General features: G+C 46.2%; 1 protein-coding gene across 1 annotated transcript in view; it reads right to left on the bottom strand.

Annotated features, from left to right (window-relative positions):
- The window catches only part of LOC126416261 (1-phosphatidylinositol 4,5-bisphosphate phosphodiesterase classes I and II), a 395,393-nt gene extending 371,758 nt beyond the window's left edge, over window positions 1-23,635 (bottom strand). The window contains exons 1-2 of the mRNA XM_050083891.1: window positions 23,478-23,635; window positions 23,111-23,398 (exon numbers count right to left, since the gene is read on the bottom strand). Coding sequence (XP_049939848.1) covers window positions 23,111-23,209 — 99 coding nt within the window. The 5' untranslated portion in view covers window positions 23,210-23,398; window positions 23,478-23,635. The remainder of the gene's footprint in view (window positions 1-23,110; window positions 23,399-23,477) is intronic.
- Window positions 23,636-23,984: the final 349 nt, after the last annotated feature.

Here is a 23,984-nt window from a genome sequence, read left to right as displayed (position 1 = left end):
CAGTTTGTTTGGGGAGTCCAGGGCGAACCATTTGAATTCCAGACATTCAGCAATTGATGGCATAGAGTCAACCAAAGGTCCAGTTATGGGACCCTCATTTCCAAAACTGGCATCCAGGTAGCCAACTTTGCCAAGCAGTCAGTATCTTCATTCCCTGAGATGCTAACATGTCCAGGGGTCCTAACAAAGACGACTGGCTGTCCAGTTTGATGGGGGTCAGAAAGAAGACTCTGGATAATCATGACTAAGGAGCACTAGTATATAGCCTGAGGGCTGATTATAGAGATGCAGCAGATAAGAAGCTTCTTGCTGGTGCAAGAACAAGCTTGACTGAAAGCTCGTTCGATGTACACCAACTCAGCAGTGATGGCACTGCATCCACTGAGCATGGAACATAGTTCACTGCACCTTACATGTGTGTATGCAAAACCAGTCCATCACCCATTAAGCTGTCAGTGTATGCCACTTCTGAACCTGGAAATGCATTGAGGACAGCTAGGAGCACTGCAAAGCTCCATGGGGTCAACTGAAACTTTTGGTCCAAAGGATAAATTAAGACATCAGAGGTTGGGGCACACACCATGCGGGTGTACACAATTTCTCCCCGACATGAGACGGCAGTGAGTGAAGTTGGCATTCAGAACACAGTCACTGTAATCGAACTGAAATTGTGGCACCAGTTCTGAGTCTGTTAGGGGAGATGGACCTCCCTACTAGGAAAAAGAACATGGTAGTTTGGATACTTTTGGTAGCCATGGACATGTATAGCATAAGTGAGTAGTTGGTGTTGGCACCTAATCAGTAGTGGAGAGACCCCAGCCTCCACAAGTAGGCTGTTCATAGGACCAGTCCAAAAGACTTCTGTTTCAAGTGACCACAATGCTGAGGGTCTTGCCAAACAATATGCCAGACTCCCATAATCAAGGGGAGGGGGGAAAGGATAATGGCTTTGTAAAGCTGAAGAAGGGTAGTGCGGTCTGCATCCCAGCTGGTGTTACTGGGGCAGTGAAGTGTGTTAAGGTGTAGCCAGCACCTTTGCCTAAACTGGCAAAGATGGGGAAGCCAAATCAGCCAGTCACTGAAGAGCTGTTCCAAAATGCAATAAGCCTTCAAAACACTCAGGTCGAGGTAAAGTTCTGGTTGTGGACGAACAGTACGATGGTGACAGAAGTGCACGGCACAAATCTTGGTGGTAGAAAACTGAAATGCATGTATAAGGACCAATGACAGCACATTTTGAATGGTGCCCTGCAGTCGGCGTTCAGCAACATCCACACTACAGGAGCAATAGTAAACACAAAAATCGTTGGCATACAAGGAGAGCGATGCTGAAGACACGACAGCTACTGCTAGATTGTTGATGGCCACTAAAAGAGGTGACATTTGATACAGAGCAGAGCCCTTTGGGATCCCATACGGAACGAACTGTGCAACAAGATCTTCAGGACACAAGTCTAAATTGGGCTCCAGAGACTCCACTCATGTAGCTGTCCATCTCTGCTTTTTTTTTTTTTTTTGTGGTTTTAGGGCGCAAAACTTCTATGGTCATTAGCGCCCAGCCCATGACGTAGGAAACAGGAAAAAAACGAAATTTAAAACCAGCAGCAATGGGAACAAAGTCATAAAATTTGAGAAACTAAAGGCAGAAGGAATGCTTAAAAATCCACTATAGAAAGGGGTTTGTTGCCCCCCAAAAAAAAAAAAAAATTTCAAATGACTGACGTCATTTCACTGTCACTAATAAACTGGAGAACGCGGTCGGCTGAGCGCGTGTCATCTGCTAAAATCGACGATAGATCAGGCGATAGCTGTAGACGGGAGCGTAACGGATTAAAATAGGGGCATTCAATTAAAAGGTGTCTGACTGTCCACAGCTGAGAGCAGTGGGGACAGAGTGGGGGAGGAGTGGGGGAGGATCACCGCTTAAAAGATGTCGATGGCTAAAAAGACAGTGCCCTATCCGGAGTCTAGCTAAAATTACCTCCTCCCGACGACGCGTTTGGGAGGAAGAGGTCCAAGCGCAAGGAAGGGCTTTCACTTCCCGCAATTTATTATGGGGAAGTGTTGACCAATGCGCATGCCATAAATGAGCAACTTGGCGACATAAACCGCTCCGTAGATCGGTAATGGGAAGCGACTGAATAGCTGGCCGAGAAAGAGAGACTGCAGCCTTGGCCGCTATATCGGCCGCCTCATTCCCACAGATACCAGCGTGTCCCGGGAGCCAGAGGAACGCCACCGAGACGCCCCCCAGGTGGAGCAAGCGCAGACAGTCCTGAATCCGGTGGACCAGAGGGTGCACAGGGTAAAGAGCTTGGAGACTTAGGAGAGAGCTGAGAGAATCTGAGCAGATTACGTACTGTATCCGCTGATGGCGGCGGATGTAGTGGACAGCCTGGAGAACAGCGTAAAGCTCCGCAGTATAAACCGAACACTGGTCGGGAAGCCGAAAGTGATTTGGGGTGTCGCCAACAATATAGGCACTCCCTACACCTAACGATGTTTTCGAGCTGTCGGTGTAAATAAATGTGGCGTCCGTCATTTGTGCACATAGAGCAGCAAATGCCCGACGGTAAACAAGCGTAGGGGTACCATCCTTGGGAAATTGACATAGGTCTCGGAGCAAGTCGATCTCGGGACGGAGCCAAGGCGGTGCTGTACCCCAAGTTGTCAAGAAGGTTTTAGGAAAGCGGAAGGAAAGAGAATGGAGCAGTTGACGGAAGCGGACTCCCGGGGGTAGTAGGGAGGAGGAGCGGCCTGCATACCCTACATCAAAGGAGGCGTCGAAAAAAAGGTCATGGGCTGGATTAGCAGGCATGGAAGACAGATGGCTAGCATAACGACTCAGAAGGACTGCCCGCCGATTGGACAGCGGAGGTTCAGCGGTCTCAGCATAAAGGCTTTCCACAGGGCTGGTGTAAAAAGCTCCAGACACTAAACGTAATCCACGGTGGTGGATAGAGTCGAGACGCCGAAGAATAGACGGCCGAGCAGAGGAGTAGACTATGCTTCCATAATCCAATTTCGAGCGCACTAAGGCGCGATAGAGGCGGAGAAGGACCACTCGGTCCGCTCCCCAGGAGGTACCATTCAGGACATGGAGGGTGTTAAGGGAACGCAGACAGCGAGCCGAAAGATAGGAAACGTGGGAGGACCAGCACAGTTTTCTGTCAAACATAAGACCCAAGAATTTAGCGACGTCGGAAAACGGAAGGTTTACAGGACCTAGATGTAAGGAGGGCGGAAGAAACTCCTTACGTCGCCAAAAATTAACACAAACGGTCTTACTGGGTGAGAAACGGAAGCCGGTTTCGATGCTCCACGAGTGGAGGCGATCGAGACATCCTTGAAGACGTCTTTCAAGAAGGCTGGTCCGTTGAGAGCTGTAGTAGATCGCAAAATCATCCACAAAGAGGGAGCCTGAGACATCAGGAAGGAGACAATCCATAATTGGATTAATGGCGATGGCAAACAGTACAACACTCAGCACGGATCCCTGGGGTACCCCGTTTTCTTGGGAGAAAGTACGGGAGAGAGTAGTGTTCACCCGCACCCTAAATGTGCGCTCTGCCATAAATTCGCGAAGAAAAAGGGGCAGCCGGCCCCGAAAGCCCCAAGAGAACAGTGTGCGGAGGATGCCTGTCCTCCAACAGGTATCGTATGCTCTCTCCAGATCAAAAAATATTGCTACCGTTTGGCGTTTCCGGAGAAAATTGTTCATGATATAAGTGGAGAGAGCAACAAGATGGTCAACTGCAGAACGATGCTTTCGGAATCCGCATTGGGCTGGTGTTAAAAGACTGCGGGATTCCAGCCGCCAAGCTAAACGGTAATTCACCATACGCTCCAAAACCTTACAGACACTACTCGTGAGAGAAATGGGGCGATAACTAGAGGGGAGATGTTTGTCCTTTCCAGGTTTCGGAACGGGAACGACAATAGCTTCCCGCCATCGCCTGGGAAAGGTACTGTCGGTCCAAATTCGATTATAAAGGCGAAGGAGGTAACGCAGACTATGGGTTGATAAATGCAGCAACATTTGGACATGGATACCATCCGGTCCTGGGGCGGAGGAGCGAGAAGAAGAGAGGGCATGTTGGAGTTCCCGCATGGAGAAAACAGTATTGTAGCTTTCGTGATTTTGAGAGGAGAAAGCAAGCTGTCGCACTTCCGCTGCACGTTTCTTCGGGAGAAACGCTGGCGGGTAATTTGAAGAACTCGAAATCTCAGCAAAGTGCTGACCCAATGAGTTAGAAATTGCGACGGGGTCCACTAAGGTATCATGCGCGACAGTGAGCCCAGAGACCGGGGAGAAACTAGGCGCGCCAGAGAACCGTCGAAGCCGACTCCAAACTTCCGAGGAGGGAGTGAAGGTGTTAAATGAGCTAATAAAGAATTTCCAGCTTGCCTTCTTGCTATCGCGGATGACGCGACGGCATCGCGCACGGAGCTGCTTATATCGGATACAGTTGGCCAAAGTTGGATGGTGACGGAAAATGCGAAGAGCACGTCGCCACTCACGTATTGCGTCACGGCATGCCTCGTTCCACCAAGGAACTGGGGGGCGCCGGGGCAATTCGGAGGTGCGTGGTATTGAACGTTCCGCAGCTGTGAGAATAACGTCGGTAACATTTGTGACCTCATCGTCGACGCTGGGAAATCGACGGTCATCGAATGTCGCTAGAGACGAAAAAAGTGTCCAATCGGCTTGGGCAAACTTCCAGCGTCGCGAGCGCATATATGGCAGTTGAGGCTGCAGTCTAAGAACACATGGAAAGTGGTCACTCGAGTGTGTATCATCAAGGGCGAACCATTCGAAGCGCCGAGCTAGCGGAACAGTACCGACCGCAAGGTCCAAATGAGATAAATTTGTCGTGGAGGCAGACAAAAATGTGGGGACCCCAGTGTTGAGGCAGACTAGATCCGCTTGGTGGAAGACGTCTAGCAATAGTGAGCCACGTGGACAAGGATGCGGAGATCCCCAAAGCGGGTGGTGGGCATTGAAGTCCCCAACCAGCAAATAGGGGGGTGGAAGCTGATCAAGAAGATGAAGGAGATCAGCTCGTGCCATTGGTGTGGACGATGGAATGTATACCGTACAAAGAGAGAACGTGTATCCAGAAAGGGGAAGACGGACGGCGACAGCTTGGAAGGAACTGTTTAAGGGGAGTGGGTGATAATGGAGAGTATCATGGAGCAGAATCATGAGTCCTCCATGGGCTGGAGTGCCTTCAACAGAGGGGAGGTCATATCGGACGGACTGAAAATGAGGGAGAACAAAGCGGTCATGGGGACCCAGCTTTGTTTCCTGAAGACAGAAGATGACCGGCGAGTAGGATCGTAAGAGGATCGACAATTCATCCCGATTGGCTCGAATGCCGCGGATGTTCCAGTGGATAATGGACATAGGGTGAACAGGAAATGGAGGAACGTGACCAAAGGTGCTGTCAACTAACGACTGCTCAGAGCTTGCGACCGACAGCATGGAATGGCATTCAGTCGAAGGCAGAAGATCCTGATCCATAGGTTGGTCAGGAGCAGCTCCTGCCACCAGCGATCGGCCGGTTGACCGGCCACCAGCAGTGCGCCTCGGCGACACAGAAGACGGCCGAGGGCGATTTCCGCCAGGTGGTGCTGTAGATGGGACATGCCTTGGCGGAGAAGGAGAGGAACTGTGTTTCTTCGTAGCCTTCTTGGAAGTATGATGTTTAGATGAAGGAGGAACCGATGGTTGTGAAGTTGCGGTACGTAAAAACTCTTCACGAGAATGCTCTTTTTTCGAAGACTTGGTGTCTGACTTTTGGGCTCGAGATTTAGCAGAACCCGACGAAGGGTGAGCCATTGAGTGTGCAGGCGAAAGTGGTGAGGTTGAACGGGCGATCTTTGCGCTGGCCGATCTGACGAAAGTGGTACTAAAGGTGAGGTCGCAAGTCTGCGTGGCCGCCTCCTTTGTTGGCCGAGGAGAAGCAAGGACAGTGCTGTATTTTCCTTTCTGAGGCACGGTGGGCTGTCGACTGGCGAATAATTTTCGAGCAGCAAAGGTCGACACCTTTTCCTTCACTCTTATTTCCTGGATGAGCTTTTTGTCCTTAAAAACGGGGCAATCTCGAGAGGAAGCAGCGTGGTCACCCATACAGTTGATGCAGCGAGGGGATGGAGGTGGACAAGCACCCTCATGGGCATCCTTGCCACACGTAACACATTTGGCCGGATTTGAACAGGACTGGCTGGTGTGATTGAACCGCTGACATCGATAGCAACGCGTAGGGTTTGGGACATAAGGGCGAACGGAAATTATCTCATAGCCTGCTTTGATTTTTGATGGGAGTTGAACTTTGTCAAATGTCAAGAAGACAGTGCGGGTTGGAATGATGTTCGAGTCAACCCTTTTCATAACCCGATGAACAGCCATGACGCCCTGGTCAGACAGGTAGTGCTGAATTTCTTCATCAGACAATCCATCGAGGGAGCGTGTATAAACGACTCCACGCGAGGAATTTAAGGTACGGTGCGGTTCCACCCGGACAGGGAAGGTGTGGAGCAGAGAAGTACGCAGAAATTTTTGAGCCTGGAGGGCACTGTGTGTTTCTAACAACAGGGTGCCATTCCGTAATCTGGAACAAGACTTTACAGGACCCGCAATTGCGTCGACACCTTTCTGAATAATGAAAGGGTTGACCGTGGAAAAGTCGAGACCTTCGTCAGGCCGAGAAACAACAAGGAACTGTGGCAACGATGGAAGAACCGTCTGTGGCTGAGACTCAGTGAACTTACGTTTGTGAACAGACATAGTGGAAGGTGAGGAAACCATTGCGGAAGAATCCCCCATGATTACCGGCGTCTCCGATGGCGCGCTCCTCCCTTGTGGGGGCCCTCACCGAGGGCACACCCGCCTTAGGTGATTGTTCACACCTCAGGTCACACCTCCCGACAAACGGACGGAGGGACCAATCGGCACTTTCGGAAGGTATCAGCTCGGGTAATCACCCCTCCCTGGGCCTGGCCGTTACCAGGGGGTACGTACGTGTCCTACCTGTCTACCCGGGGCGGGGAATTACGCGTTACCCTGTCACCGGCTACGCATGGAAGTGCGTGGGTCGGCCTTCAGACACGCACGGGGAGGAAAAAAGGGAAAGGGAAAGGAAAGAAGAGGGGGTCTCAAACGCCGCAGCGGAGAAAAGGGCAAGGAGAAGAGGGAAGGAAAAGAGAAGGACAGAGGAAGGACGAGGACTTGTAAGTGTAGAAAGCAAGTAATTCGGAAAAGTTTTGAGCGTCCGTCTCCGGACGTAGGCACAAACCATACTCCCAGAGGGGGAGAAAGGGAAGGAAAGAGCCAGAGGTGAGGGGGGGGGGGGGGCGAAGATGGGGGGGGGGGGGAGGGATGCGGAAAGGGAAGGGAAGGTATGCAGCCCGGAAAGGAAGGAGGGCCACATTAGCTCGGGGTCCTGTGCTTGCTACGCACGTGTCCACAAAAGAGTTGTGGACCCCCTGGGGGGACTGTCCATCTCTGTGGGATGCTTACTTGTTTCAGTACAGAAACAATGATGCTCTCCTGCCATTGCGATGAGAACTCCTCATTCCAGATACGGCTGAAGATGGCAAGGAGATCATGCTGACAATCTACTAGTAGGTGCTTAGCATCTGGTTGTGGATTCAGCCTGGTCCTGGAGCTGCATCAGAGCAAAGTGCTACGTGCTGAAGAATTCCCACTCACTGAATGGAACATTATAGGGCTCCAGGTGGCATGCAGTGAAACTTAAATGCAATGACTCAATCTGCTGTTTAAGGACACAAATGGCAAGTTGGTAGTTCTCAGATGCAGCTGCTCTAGCAAAATGTTTGGCTACGGCATCTGGGTCAGTGAAAACAGTGCCATTCAAAAATATGCCAAGTACACCTGCAGAGGGCTGGTATCCACAGAGGCATCTGATCTTCGCCCAAACCTGCAAAGAGGGCATACGTGGTCCAATGGTTGAAATAAGCCGTTCCCAGCATTCTTGCTTCTGTTGTTCTATTACATGGCAGGCTAAGGCACAGATCTGTTTAAAGGCAATGAGGTGCTTGACTCATGGATGCCGCTTATGATGGTGAAGAATGGCCTCTGTGATATCCATGGTCCACCAAGGTACTATCTTCTGAACGAGGATGCAGAAGAATAGAGGATGGCTAAGTTGGTTGCCAAAGAATGGCTGCTGTTGCATTCTGGACAGCCTTGTCAAAGCCTCCATTTAGTGGGGAACTCAGAACGAAAGTAGAGGTGAAAGCATCCCAGTCGGCATTGTGCACAACCCATCTAACCTGCCATACTGAAATGTGTGGAGACACCAGTATTCAAGAAACAGAGGTTGAGATCTGCCAGTAAGATTTCGATTTCTTTACTGCGACCAGTGATCATGGTTCCACCCCACAAACGGTTATGGGCACTGAAGTTGTCCAAGATTGGGAAAGGTGGGGGGAGCTAAGAAACCAATGGAGAAAATACTTTCTGAGGCATTCCACCACTAGGAGGGAGATAAAATTTACAGATGGTAAAATCCTGAAATGGCCTTACCTCTACAGTCACAGCTTCCAAAGTTGTATCAAGAGGCAAAAGTTTGTTATATACAGAGTCCAGAACATTCGTGCTAACTCCACCTGACACCCTATCATGATCAGAACAATTCTTATCGTATCCCTGGTAGTCGTGAAGGACAGGTGTCTGTGTTGCTGCAAACAGTTTCCTGAAAGGCAATGCAGAAAGCAGGAGATGCAGTTAAGAGATGTCGTATCTCACCAGGTAGTGGACAGAACAACTCTAATTTCACTGGAGAATTGTGCTGCTGGTGCAATGTGAGGACATGACGAGACCAAGAGGCAGGAGGTTACGTCCCTGTGTCACCTGCTGCCATTGGTTGAGGCATATAGGTTTTGAGACACATTGTGTGGTGTGATCTGGAGCCTCAGAGGCAACCAAGATTGCTGCTGTCGCCACTGAAACAGAACGTGTGGGATCTTGTGGTATGGGGGCCACCATAATTTCCTCATCTTGGAAGACTTATTTTTGTCTTTCTTTTATTTAGGGGGTTTGGACGACAGGGGGGGGGGGGGGGGGAGGGGGCTTCTCTGAATTTGTTTCAGAGACTGAAGAAGATCGTGAAGCCCTACAATCAGCAGCCTGAGGCTCCTTCAGCCACTGGCTGCTGAAACCTTTGAGGGGAGTGTCCCACGGGAATCCCTCCTGGCATGAAAAGCCAGATGAGGGTGATGCACCTCTGGGACCTCTGGAATGGGTTGGGGATTGGCATCTCCGGTGGGTGGGAAGCCATTGCACCCAATGTGGGTGGAGGTAGGGGACAGCACCATTGGCACAGAGGGTGACGTTGTCATAGCTGTAGTGTGCAACACTGTCGTGCATGCACGATGTAGATGCTCATTTTTTTCTTGCCTTCTTGGTACGCCAGTCTGTCCAATCATACATTCATATACTTTTATCTCTCTGCGAAAGATAGTGCAATCAGGTGAGCAGAGAGAGTGGTGCTCTCCACAGATGATGCAGACAGGAGGAGGAGGAATGTTCGCATGCAATGGTCGTCCGCAATCTCTACAAACTGGGATCGTGCCACAACATGAAGACAAGTCTCAATTCCTCACATCTGAAGCACTGCATGAGGTGGGAGCGAAGATATGGTTCCAGGTCACATCGATATACCATCATTTTGACCTTTTCAGGCAAATCACCCTCAAAGGCCAAGATGAAGGCCCAAGTAGCAATGCCCTCTTATGGGCATGATGGACAAAGCACACACAAGTCATCCACCATGGTCACACCCAGCCTCAGCAACAGCGACCCAGCCAGTAATCTGTTGCTTGGAGTCCTGATGCCCCAGTCATGGCAGGCACATACTCCTGGACACACATGGGGAGTGATCACTTCAGGCACCCACAGAGTGGTCCCTGCATGGTCAGGGGGCTACTACTGTGCACGTACTTGACGAACCCCCCCCCCCCCCCAACACACACACACACACACACACACACACACACACACACACACACACACACACACACACACACACCATGATTACTACCAAGCTGGGGTTTGGGTGTCCTACCTTACCAGAAAGGAGGGGTGAAAAGGTGGAAAGGCACAAAGGAGGAGCAGACATCATATTGGGCATCCTTCCCAGTACAATCCACACTTCTGAAAAATTTGAAAAAGTGGTGTCGGGTCAAAATCAACAATGGGAATCATTGTTGATAGCACCACAAGTGAAATGGAAAACCAGGGTCCCAAATCAGGTAACAAGTCCAAGCAGGTTCTACACCAAAAAGACTATCCAATGGAAAGGTAGAAGGGGAAGTATAGTGGTTGGTTGGTTGGTTTGGTGAGTAAAGTCTGTACTTTTTTCCTCGTGCACACAGATCCCTGGTTAAAACCATTCCCAAAAGAAGAAGGGGAAAGTAAAATGATGGTGAAACTAATTTGGAACCACACTGAAAGACAAGACAAAAAAAAGCTAAACAGCAGGGGGAAAACTTACACTAAAAGGAAAAGTGGTTGGAGGTGTTAAAATAATATAGCAGATAGCCTGGGCTGGCTGATGGCAAGAATCAAAAAGGATGAGCCAGCCACTCTTTAACATACTAAAATCTCCAGCTGAAAAACATATAGCTAGAGTAACACAAATAGGGAAAAGGTGAACAAACAGCAAAGAAAGAACGAGGAAGAGTTAGAAAGAGAGAGGGTGAAGACTTGGGAGAGAAGCCACCCTTTGAGTGATAAAAACCTCCCTCTCGAAGAAAATGTAAAACTAGATCAGCTGTTAAGGCACTGTTGTATAATGCCATAGACAGTAAGGTGGGAAGGTCAAAAGTCCACCTCAGGGTGGCTAAAATCGGACAGTCCAACAAGATGTGGACCACAGTCATGCAGGAACCAGTGACACGGAGGTGGGTCCTCACAACGTAGGAGGTGCCGTCAAAAGACAACACAGTCCCTGCGAGTGGCACACATGGATGACCCCCCATACATTTGTTGTCTCCTTGATAATACATAGTTTATTTAGTGTACTGAGAGTGCACTACTCAGTATCCCAGATACCAAAAATTATGACGGAAGACCAATCGTAGGTCATTCTCCTGTGTGCCAGTCTCTAGGGTTGTTTTACCGGTAGTCAGTCTGGCCAGCCTGTCAACAAGTTCAATGCCTGGGATCCCAACATGTCCTGGGGTCCAAATAACAGACACTGAATGTCTACTGTTTTTGAGGGCATAAAGAGATTCCCAGCTAATTACCAAATGATGGCAAAGGAAGCATTGGTCGAGAGCATGTATGCTGCTTAAGAAGTCACTACATATGAGGAAGGACTCACCTGTGCAGGAGTAGAGATGTTCAAGAACACGAGAGATGGCCACCAACTCCACAGTGAAAACACTGCAGCCATCCAGCAAGGAATGCTGTTCAGTAAGTCCAGCCTGAGCACACATGAAGCCAAAACGACCATCAAGCCATTAGTGTAGAGTATTTCTGAGACCTGGAACTTACCAATAATAGAGAGTGCCTCAGGAGGAACTCAGTCTTTTGGGGCTGGTGATAGGTCCAGATAAAGGACCATGGCCGAGGCAAGGACCATGGAGGTGAACTTGAGTGGACCCAGAGGAAAGGTGGCAGAGGGAAAGACTCTAGTTCAGTGAGAAGGGGCCGGACATGGACTGCAATTGGAATTCCCGATCTGGGCCACTGCTGCGGGAGATGGATCACCGTGTTAAGGAAAAGGAGACATTAATTTGGATGTTGAGGTGATCTATGAATGTGAATAACTCACAAGCAGTGTTGTCGCATGATCCACAATGGAGGAATGCCAGCTTCCACAAGTAAGCTGTTCACTGGACTCGTTTGGATAGCTCCCGCTCCAAGTCGAACTCCACAATGGTGTATAGGATCCAGGAGTGAGGGTGATGCTGAATCATACACCAAGCTCCAATAGTCAAGATGAGGCTGTAAAGAGCTTTGTACAGCTGCAGCAGTGTAGGGTAATCAGCATTCCAGATGGTGTAGCTCAGGCATCGAATATTAAGATGCCGTCAGCAGTTTTCCTTAAGCTGACGAAGATGTGGAAGCCAAGTTAAGCGGACATAGAAGACCAGTCCCAAAAAGCGGTAATCTCCACTACATTAAGTAGCTGGTCATCAAGGTAAAGTTCCGGATGTGGATGGACATACGGTGACAGAAGTGGATGACGCAAGTATCGGCGGTTGAAAACTGAAAGCCACGAGTGAGGGCCTACGACTGCACCTTTCGTAAGGCTCCCTGCAGTCAATGTTCAGCCACATCAATAGAAAAGGAGTAGAAGGAAATACAAAAATCGTCAGTGTACAAGAAGGGGGATACTGATGACTCTACTGCGGTTGTAAGACCATTAATGACAATTAAAATGAGTGGGTTTGCTCAGTACAGAGCCCATTCTCTTGGATATGGAGTGAACCGTGAGAAGCACCAACTCTAACTCCGAAAATGTGAGGCAAAAAAGGTTCCGTAAAAAAATCTGGAGCAGGTCCCAGAGACCCCATTTGTGCAAAGTAGCTACAACGTGGTGTCATCAAGTGCTATTGTAGGCTTTCGTCAGGTCAAAAAAGACGGCAATAAGGTGTTGACGGTAGGAATAGGCTGTTCTGATGACAGACTCCAAGGATACCAAGATGTCAGTGGTGCAGCGATATTGGTGAAAACCACACTGTGACAGAGCCAGAAGGCCTTGAGACTCAAGGAGCCAGTACAACTACTGGCTCACGATATGTTTGAGCAGTCTGCACAGAATATTCATGAGGCAGATAGAACAATAGCTATCCACATCTAACAGATTTTTACCAGGTTTTAGCACTGGAACGATGGTACTTTCTCGCCCCTTGCGATGGGAATTTGCCATCGCTCAAGATGTGGTTGAAGACAGCAAGGAGGTGGCACTGGTAATCAGCTGACAGATGTTTAATCATTTAGGAATGGATGCAGTCTGATCCAGTGGCTATGTCAGGGCAATCAACAAGGGCATTGAGAAATTCACACTCACTCAGGGAAGTATCATATGGATCAGGGTGGCATGGAGCAAAAGACAGGTGGTGTCGTTACACCCGCTGTTTTAGGAGATGAAAGGTGGGGTGACAGAGATTCGAGCATAATGTTCGGCATGATTCTCTGCGATTACGTCTGGATTGGTATATACAGTTCCATGTATGGAAACTTCAGGTATACCTGCAGGGGCCTGATATCTGTAGGGGCATCTGAGCTTGATCCAAGCTTGGGAAGGGGAGGTTCATGTTCCAATGGTGGAGACGTATTGTTCCCAACACTACTCCTCCTGTCGTTTGATGAGTTGACAGACCCATTTGAAGGCAACGAGGTGCGCCAGGGACAGGTGCTACCTATGATGGAGGGCCCCCCTACGGTTGTCTCTAATGGCTGCAGTGATTTCAGGCAACCACCAAGGCACTGACTTCCACCAGGGATGATCTGAGAAATAAGGGACTGTTGATTCAGCTGCAACAACAATGTAAACAATGATGGTCTGGATCACCTCATCGGTGTTGCCATCCAATGGAGATTCAACGGTGGTAGCGAGGTGAAAGCATCCCATTCAGCCTTGGTAAGAGCCCATCCGGGCAAGCCTCCAGACAAGTGATGCTAAGGGAGGGACAAGAAGGGCAGAAAGTGGTCACTACCACATGTCATCGTGAGCTCTCCAGTGAACGGATAGTAAAAGCCAGGACTGCAAATGGAGAGATCAATTGCCAAGTACGTGCCACACTGACATGAGCAGGGGCACTTCTATTTAGAAGGCAACGGTCGAGTTGAGTTAGTAGATTGTCAACATCTTTCCCATGGCCAGTAATCTTGGTTCCACACATCAAAGGATTATGGGGCTTAAAATTATCTAGAAGTAGAGAAGGTGGGAGAAGTTGGGAAATAAGTGCAGTCAGTACATGTTGTGGTACTTCACCACCTGTAGGAGAGTAAATGTTACTGATGGTAATTTCCTGTGTTGCCTTCACCCTGACAGGCACAGGTTCTGAAGGTATTTTGAAAGGCACAGGTGCACTATATATAGAGGCAAGGACATAGATACAGACTACATCTAACACCTTGTTCCAGTCAGTTTGATTTTTGTAATACCTCCAATAGCCACAAAGGGTAGGGGTCGGCATTGCTGGAAACCAGGTTTCCTGAAGGGCAACGCAAAAAGCAGGTGTAACACTTAAGACTTGTCATAACTCAGTGAAATGGGGGAAAAATACACCATAATTCCACAGGAGGATGACATTTTCTGTGGTTTATGCCTCAGGGGCACTTTTTGCAATCTGCTGAGGGCTTTTGGTCTCTGGGCCCATTGGTTCTGAGGCTCTGGGGAGATCTAGGTCCTCAGGAGACACTAGGATCTCCACCTCATCCTCAGAATTGGAGCCTGCCAGAAGCGGCAGAGTGGGATCCACCAGTATCTCTTTTTTCTTGCAAGGCTGCTTCTTTTGGTACTCTTGCTTTGCTTCCTGTTTCTCTGGTCAGTAGGGCTTCTCCGAATGTCTCAGGAACCGATGATGATTGGGAAGCCCTACGATCAGCAGTGTGCTGCTCCTTCAGCCACTGACTGGTGTCCAGCTTCACCGCAGCAGAATCTTTTGATGGCAACGTCCCGAGTGACCCCTTCCTAGTGGGAGGAGGCTATTGCTTCTCCAGCTGAGAAGTGGCGACTTGACATCCTGGATGGTTTGGGGAGGGGTGTTGCTCCTAAAGCAGATGTTAGGGGAACAATGGGAGGAAGAATGCCCCCAACCAACAAGGGGGGCAGGCATAGTCTGGTGGCCCTGAGGGCCCACTGTTCTAGGTACAGCTGTTGAGGTTACCATTGCCAGAGAGAGAGAAATGTCATCATAGCTACAGTATAAGAGGAGATCATGCACACAGGGTTTAGGTGGTCATATTTCCGTTTTGCCTCTGGGTAGGTCAGCCTGTCCAGAGTCTTTATTCCATTAATTTCCGTTCTTCCTGAAAAATTGCGCAATTCGGTGAACAGGGGGAATGATGCTCTCTGGAGTTGACACAAATGGGAGGAGGCGCACAAGGAATGTTTGTGTGTGATGGATGTCCACAGTCCCATTCGGGGTTGGCACTATAACGGGAGGACATGTGCCCAAATATCCAACATCTGAAGCACCACATAGGGGGAGGAACATAGGGTTTAACGACATGCTGATATACCACCACCTTGACCTTTTCAGGCAGTGAATCACCAAAGGCCTAGATGAAGGCACCGGTGGTGACACTGTAGTCCTTAGACCCCCTATACACATACTAGACAAAGTGGGCACCTTGTCATTCGACTGGAGGAGGAGATCTCTATGGAATATAAAGCCCTGGACCACATTTAAGCTCTTGTGGAGGAAAGGGGGGTGGTGTAGGTCAGGACATCACCCAGCTTTCCACAAGCAAGCAATTCTCACGAATGGGCAGGGGATGCTGTATGGGTCGAGATCAACCCGTTCCTCATTTTTGATATTCCCGCCATTTCCCAAAACTTGCCTTCCAAGTGTTCAACGAAAAATAGAGGCTTTGTTGTTAAAAGGGATTTCCCATCAGACATGGCGCAAGCTAAGTATTGAGAAGAATATGGCTGTCTGTGATCCTGAGCCCTATGTTCCTCCCATGGTGTGGTCACAGAAGGGAATGACTTGGGGCTGTACCTCCCAGCATTATATTGCTCCTTACCTCGCTCAGAGATTGCTGGGGACGTTCGACCGCCAGCATCTGATAACTTCATCCGCTTCATTGAAGGTCATCCACCCTGATGCCACCCACTCTGATCAGGGGCTCTCCCCACAGGCATCACCCAGCCACAACAATGGCCACCTGGCACGATGGCTACTGCCGGGAGTCCTGATGCCCCAAGAAGATGGGTACCTACTTCTTGGCATACATGGGTAGGTTGCAGCTCAGGCAAGCTACGGCCAAGAGGGTACATGATGACCTCTCCACGACGGACTAGCTACTGTGCTGGATATTGGATGCGGAAAAATCCAATATTGTCATGTGATCAAAAGAGGACAGTGGACTATGGAAGTAGATGGTGTTCCCTGTAATGTGTCCATGCCCAGAAAACCAGTCTGCAGGTTGAGCCATGGCAATAAGGTCCAGAAGGTCTAAGTGGACAATGGATATATGGTGCATCACGTAAGGCACCCTGCCCCAAACGGCCCGCACTTTAGAAAATTTTGGAAGATGTGGAGGTCAAACGGTAAAGTGGTACCATAACTCATTAGGCTGAAAAATGGGAACTCCTTTTGGTCACCTCTCATGACAGGCAGGAATACCTTGGGCCTATTGTAACCCCGAACCCAAGGGGTGGGGGGGGGGGGGGAGGTATTGGTTTGCAGAATATAAAATGAAGTAGTGCTGCAAAGGCTGGGACCTGTGGTAGCTAAGCACATACTCACAAGAGAGTTATGAGCCCCCACAGTGCAGAGGGTGGGGGGGTCAGAAGATACCTGCTGCCTATCGTATTTCTGCAATAGTACGTGTAGCTGCTCCTTGAGTCAATGGTGTGGCAGTAATGTCAATTATCAATTTTTTTCAGGCCACTGCTGATCAGTGATGGTTGGCTGCCTCCTGCAATTGCTGGGGCACCTGAGCGGAGAGGAGGTGATGCCTATTTTCCTTTGACATTTTCTCTCAGTCAAGTAGAGTGCGTAAATTTGGACACTTAGCTGTTGGTATGGCATCACTGTTTAATGTTACTTACTATATGCCTGGTTTCGTTAAAAAAAAGTGAAAAATATGAACTCAGTGAGTACAAATACAAGGATATTCACTACTTAGTTTTAATTGCCTGACACTAATCAAGTATTACAACGCAGGATAAGGCAAAGTGGATTACCAGTGAAATAACAGAACTGTGAAGGAAGCTGCAGGATCCGAGACAGTGGAGTGAAGCTGAAAATTATAAAATGTTACCATAATGAACTCAAGAAACAAAACAAAGGCAGCTTGGAACACAATTAATGATGAAACACAGAAAAAAGCTGGACCAAACAAAGAAACAGGTATCAGGTCAATGAAACCCCAACAACTACAGGCCAGTTTCACTGATATCAGGTTTCTCAAAAATTCCGGAAATGCTTATGTATTACAGATTAGCTGATTATCTGGACAAATACAACATTCTCATACCATCACGGCACTGTTTCAGAAAGAGTAGATTTACAAAATAAGCAATGCCAGTCTGACAGAATACATTATACAGTCCTTAGATGAAGACCAAGTTGCATCTGCAATGTTTCTGGATCTCTCAAAAGCATTCAATACTGACTGTGAAATACTGATAAGAAAATTTGAAAACTATGGTATTCGAGGGCAAGCAGGGGAGTGGATGGAATCATACCTATGCAACAGAAAGCAATATGTATCAACAGGGGACGCATATCAGTTAGAAACCGAAACCCTCAAATATGGAGAGTCCCAGGGATCAGTAATGGAGCCATTGCTGTTTAATCTGTTTGTTAATGATGTATGTGTTGAAGACAAAGAGAAGAAAATGTTGTATGCAGATGGCATGACAATACTGAGCAATGACCAAACTGTGGCACAGCTTGAGAGAAGAGCATACATATCTGCGAACACCACAGCTTAATGGCTCCTGGAAAATGGACTTCTCATAAAACTAAAAAAGACTATGCATGCAGTGTTCACAAATAAAAAGAAGGCTGTACACATGGGTTTAGAAGTGGATGATTCAAGACTAGAAGAAGTAGAATCCACTAAATTCTTAGATATTACTGTGGATAACAAGCTGAAATGGAACCAAATTAATTCCGTCTGCAGAAAAATCAGCTCCATCATATTTATAATGAGGCAGCTAGCACAGTATGCAGACAAACACCTTCTGTGCACAGTACAACATGGACTCTTCGAGCCATACCTGCAGTATGGAGTCGTAGCGTGGGGAAACTCAAACATTCAAGTAATAAAAAGGATCCAGAATGAGATTTTCACTCTGCAGCGGAGAGTACGCTGATATGAAACTTCCTGGCAGATTAAAACTGTGTACCGGACCGAGACTCTAACTCGGGACCTATGCCTTTCGCAGGCAAGTGCTCTACCGACTGAGCTACCCAAGCACCTACTTGGAAGGTAGGAGACGAGGTACTGGCAGAAGTAAAGCTGTGAGGACGGGGCGTGAGTCATGCTTGGGTAGCTCAGTCGGTAGAGCACTTGCCCGCCAAAGGCAAAGGTCCCGAGTTCGAGTCTCAGTCAGGCACACAGTTTTAATCTGCCAGGAAGTTTCAATAAAAAGGATGTTCAGACTAAAAAAAAAAGTCAAAACTGTATTAAGACAAAAGACTTCTGAAACATGCAGAAACTGCTTTAAAAGCCTAGGCGTCTTAACTTTTTCCTCCTCATACATAGATAAAACTATACTATATGTCACAGGAGAGAGTGCAAGGCAGACTACAAATGCTAGTGTTTACACCCACAACACACGGAGGAAGAATGACATACAAAGCATACCCCACTAACTGACAATGCTTGAAGAAGTGCCCCAGTACTCAGGTATTAAATTATTAAGAAGTCTGTCTAAAAAATTGCATGACGACATACATGACACTAAGTTTTCACAGAATCTAAATGGCTATCTGATGGAAAAGGAATTTTACAGTGTTCACAATAAATTTGTAAGGATTGTTAATTATAAACAATGATGTTAGAATGGACATCATGTAATCCTACAGGATCAAATAAAATTCAATTCAGTTCAAGATGAGTCATCTGAGACTGACACAGACTTCTCACATCACAATAATTTGCGCTGTATGCTTTTCACTAATGCGCAAACAACAAACTAATATGACTTTCAACATGACGCAAAGGTGACATTCCTTACAGTGAAAGTCAAAGCTCAGTTGTCTTATGGATTGCTACATGCCGTGGCCTTAGGCAAAATCTGTAATCTTTACTAATAGCATACAGTGGGAATCATGGGATTCCGTGATTTATAATCGAATTTAAGCTACTGAGATCTGTATTTACTGAGTCTCAGTTGAATATCTTAATTTGGCCCTTTGCAAATTTAAGGGTTCCTGCAATACAATATATGCATTTCTGAAAGTAAAATGACCAACTAGCCAACTTCTCCTTTCACATACAAGCACATTATTTGAACCATTAAATGCTCTGATACAACTGACAGGCATTCTGAGGTATTTACATCTTAGAATGCTGCCTACTGACCTCTTGGTTGTGTATTTGTTATTACTCCCACACGGTACAAGCATTCCACTGGTAATATATTTTGAGAAAAAATTAGAAACCTTTTACTTCCACAAGCTTGTAAGAAAATAATAATTGACTAATACAAAACATTGCAGACCTTTGTAAGCATGAAATATTACAGTTCTCAAGAATTTGCCTGCTAGTGACTATCACTTCAACAGCCATCCACTCCATTAGCAAACAGTGCAACTTGAGGATTTTTTCACAAAGTTGTCTACAATTTTCATGATTTAGGCATTAAGCCAAGATCCTCATTACAGAACATTTTTGCTTTGGACCACATGTTAAATTTTCGAACAGTTCACATTTTACCGTAACAACAGATTGACAGCATCGAACTGCATTCAGTGTGGGAACCTGAGATTACCCTAAGTTTTACCCAGCCAAGTTCCCTGAAGTATCACCCAACTGCTGAGACAAAGGGAGAATGTTCAGCTTGTTTAATCTACAGATGCAATAATACCACACACAAGTTAATCTGGAAAGAGTCCTGCCTGTTTGAACAATCCACAATGGTGTGACAGATATCCCAGAGGTTTCCTGCTATTAACTGTTTCACCTCAACAGCCGCCAAACCTAGTCACACTAAGCTCAACTTGACACAGATTTTTATCATGATTTTGCATACTCCTTGTGATCCAGATAGTTACACTAAGAGTCCGGGTCTCTGAAAATTACTAAGTTCCATTGTAACAGATAATGGAGCCACTCAGCATATGGCAACAAAGACTGGCAACAAAGACTAGCAACACTAAGCAACCCACCACTTGAGAGATGAAAGTTTGTTAAACCCAGATCTCAGCAATGGTTTTACTCCTTGATATGGTTGTCACACAATGCTACTGTATCTTGCTGCTGGATGTGGATGTAACTTTATCACTGTTATTGTTCACCCCAGTGCAACTAGAAATTTGGTGACACTGAATTAGATGGCCATCCGCCTTACTTGAGAGGTGAAAAGGAAGTTTCCACTTCACTAGCCTGCATCTGTATCAATATTGCCACTTCTACAACTTATACTAAGAAACTAAAAAAAAAGTTGAATGCTGGCAGCTGTAAAACTCTACCTGCCTTCTTGGCTACTTCTAAGCAGTGTCTCTTTTGTCTTCATATCCTTGGTCAGTGAACACCGGACAATTGCCTCCTGCCCTCTTACCGAGAAATTTTACTGTACAGTTACCGCACACCTGTGGAAACTAGCAGTAAGTTACTAACTCATAAAATGGCCGAGAGGATTTGACACATGCTTCTTCCCTGTTAATATCACTAGTGGTGTAACCAAACTTTTAATATTAAAAGTAGGCCATCGCATTAGAAGCTAAGAATAATTACCACCACCACCACCACCACCACCACAAACAACAACATTTATTATGATACCTATTAACAACAACAACAATAGCAACAACAACAACAACAGTTATTACAATAGCTATTACAGCTCAATAAATGATAAACAAGAGATCCAATATGCAGTACGAAATCTAAATTCTACAAAACACTGAATAACTCAAACTCCGAGATAAATATTAACAAAAAAATGATGCAAAAGAACATATGCAGCCTACAAAAAAGAAGGGACAGAAAAACACAGACAGTAAAAGTGAACTTACAATGTACTGCAGCTTTTCCATTGCATGAGGCTGTTGTTGACTGTTGCTGTGATGAATTATGGGAAATGAACATGATGAATCACAAGTCAGTTGTCAGCAGCTGATCAGAATGTTCATTCGTAACTACTTATGACTAGTAAATAAAGTTTGCTTTTTTTCCCCCCTCTAATGAGTTAGAATTTAACCATATCATTGGAATTTTTGGCTTAAGAAATACAAGTAGGTGATTGCAATGATAAACATATAGCTTGGGCTACACAACAAACGAAAGTATGACAGCAATCTTATTTCGTATATTGAGACACTGTTTTGCCACCTCCCCACCAAACTTTCACATTCCAACCTAACCTACGCCCTAGGCTACACTGCAGCTCAATCCATCAGCATATCTAGTTTCCTTACATTCTCAGTCCTCGCCAATTCAAAACCAAATTGTCACATTACAATCTAACCATGGCCTCTGGCTATGATACAAGTCAGTCAGCACATTTAGTTTTCTTCCTGGTCTCCATATCAAACACAAATCAATCCACATATTCCACCAACAGAAATAATTAGATTCAGCAATTCTCATTGGCTACCATACAGCATTATCCGACTGGCTATAATCAACAGAAACAAACTGCCACAGCAGTACACATAACACAACTTCATGTGTCAGCAATATCAACATTTATTATTTGTTCAATAATAATAGAATTTTCCTTTACCCTGGTTCAAGTTACTTGTTACTCACTTTACCAACACTTCGAATACTTGTTAAGCAAATAAAAGACAAAGCAGATTCGGCTGGAAGTCCTCTTCTAGGCCTAATTGCTTTCCAACTAAATCATGATCATAACGTTAGTAATCAAATACCTTCTGTACGCCATACATTCCTACGGGAGTTTGAAATAAAGGACTCAAGTGCTGCAATTACGTTTACATATGCCAGTAAACAGTGGTACTACCTCAAATATGTTAGTTGGTAGAGCACAAGATTTCTGCCAAGAGTAACACCCTTTCAGTTTTCACAGTTGGAGATTATATGCAAAAAATATGCACCAAAATGTTTGATGTTTGTCAGTTGTCCAGCACACATTTTCTGAATCCATTTTGCAGCTTTAGTTGTCTATAACAAAACTGCAGAATGCACACCTCTAGCCACACTACATATCAACCTACTACAACTTCTGTTTAATACTCACAGGCACTTACTTCCCTGCCTAATTGAGATATCAGGCTATCTACATACCTGTCTGTCACCCCAACCAATATTTTGAGGATAAAATATTCTCCTTACAAGGAACAAGCTTAGACTCTGGTTCAGCCATTTGTGGTTACTAGTTCATGGCCGGCTTGCATGTCAGATTGTGAACTATAAATGTCTCGTGCAGGTTGTTAGGGTGGTGTCTGTTACTGACAAAGTAGAATTTAAGGAGAATAGGAAGTGTAAGGGAAATGGAATGGCACTTAAAAATGAATGCTATTTCAGAAGAGAGAGAAGGAAAATGAAGGCTTGCCCATTAAACAACAATGCACACATACAACTGAGGATAACTATTAGAAGAAATGCATGTTGTCAGAATTTTTGGGACAAAAATAATTACAATGTTGCAAAACTACCACAAACAACAAATTTACATTCACCAAACCGGATCACAATTTATACAGTCCCCATGCTCAATTAGTGACAATTGCATACTCACAATGACACGGAACAATCTATGTGAATCGTACATTCCACTAACTCGGGTTTGTTCCCGAAAACGACACTAAATGGAACGTCCATTTACAAGTTACCACCAGAATCCACTGACGTGCAAGTACAATTTCCCTAACTATGTAGATATAAGTTAGCTATATTCACAACAAATAAGGACGACTGTACACCATACAAACAAAAACATAACCTTTGAAAGACTATTTCCAAGACTATTTTTGATAGTTCTGATCTCACAGACAGACTGCAATTTATAAAATATTCGAGACACGATGATAAAATGCAAGTGTGCGAGCAACGGAACTTCCGTTCCGTTGCTAAATTCAGAATTTAAACTGGTAGGTATAGTGATTTTTAAGGTATGTATTATGAAGTCATGATGGTGACCGTGAAAATAAAGCGAGGTATTCAGATAGATAAGTAGTTGCGTACTCCAACAGCAATACAAAGACACTGTCCCAATAGCCAGAGCAACCATCACCTAAGATAAAAACTGTTACTTACCTCATCCCACTTGATGAATTTTTCACCATCTTGCATACACTGTGGCACAGAGACAGGTTTTAAAAGGCTGCATTGTGATGTAGATTTTGTACCAGCCATACTTCTGTCAACAGCACACCACAAACTTTGGCCTACGGATGCACTGTAGGCAGATTTTTACGCTCATTACTCCTTCCCAACAGCCACATCCTAGTGTCAAATCATAGGTAATGCTGGGGATTCGCGGACTTCTGGACACTCAGCTACGTTAGCTCATTCTTGTGATTGTCGTTGCGGGAAAATATGTTCCTAAACGCCATAATTACATTACATTTCATGCAATTAACTCACATCAACTACAAATCCGTGCAGATCCATACTACAGTACCTCTCGCACACATCATTGAAAACCCAGCACTCAACTCTGAGCTTGTCGAAACACTGCCGCCTCTAGGCCAATCACGAAAGCCGGAAGTACTCGGCACATTCCTAACTACATCCGTCAACGAATCAATATGCAACCGTGCTTTTGACAGTTCCTGTGGATTTATTTGCATTTACTTGGCCACCAAAAGCTTTCTGACCAACAAGCTGTCAAATTTTAAAATCTCAAAAGCAAACTTTTTATCAAAATGTTAAATTGTCATTACGATTCACTGTATATCGATTGCTACCACTGAAATGAATACTTCAGCTGAGCAGCGTCTCAAGATGTTCAGCGTGGGGCGCACAGTTCAAATACACAACGAGCGTCGTTAATTTCGATCATGAGATACAAAACTTCAGAGACTTCTCAGGTGGCTTATGACTCAATTTTTTTAAATAACACAGTATTATTTCCTTCCTCTCCCCTGCACAGTTAAACTGAAAATCTTACTTAGAGTGTTGTAGGTAT

The sequence above is a fragment of the Schistocerca serialis genome, chromosome 8, assembly GCF_023864345.2.
Source record: "Schistocerca serialis cubense isolate TAMUIC-IGC-003099 chromosome 8, iqSchSeri2.2, whole genome shotgun sequence".
Lineage (NCBI taxonomy): Eukaryota > Metazoa > Arthropoda > Insecta > Orthoptera > Acrididae > Schistocerca > Schistocerca serialis.
This window is presented reverse-complemented; position numbering and strand designations above follow the sequence as displayed.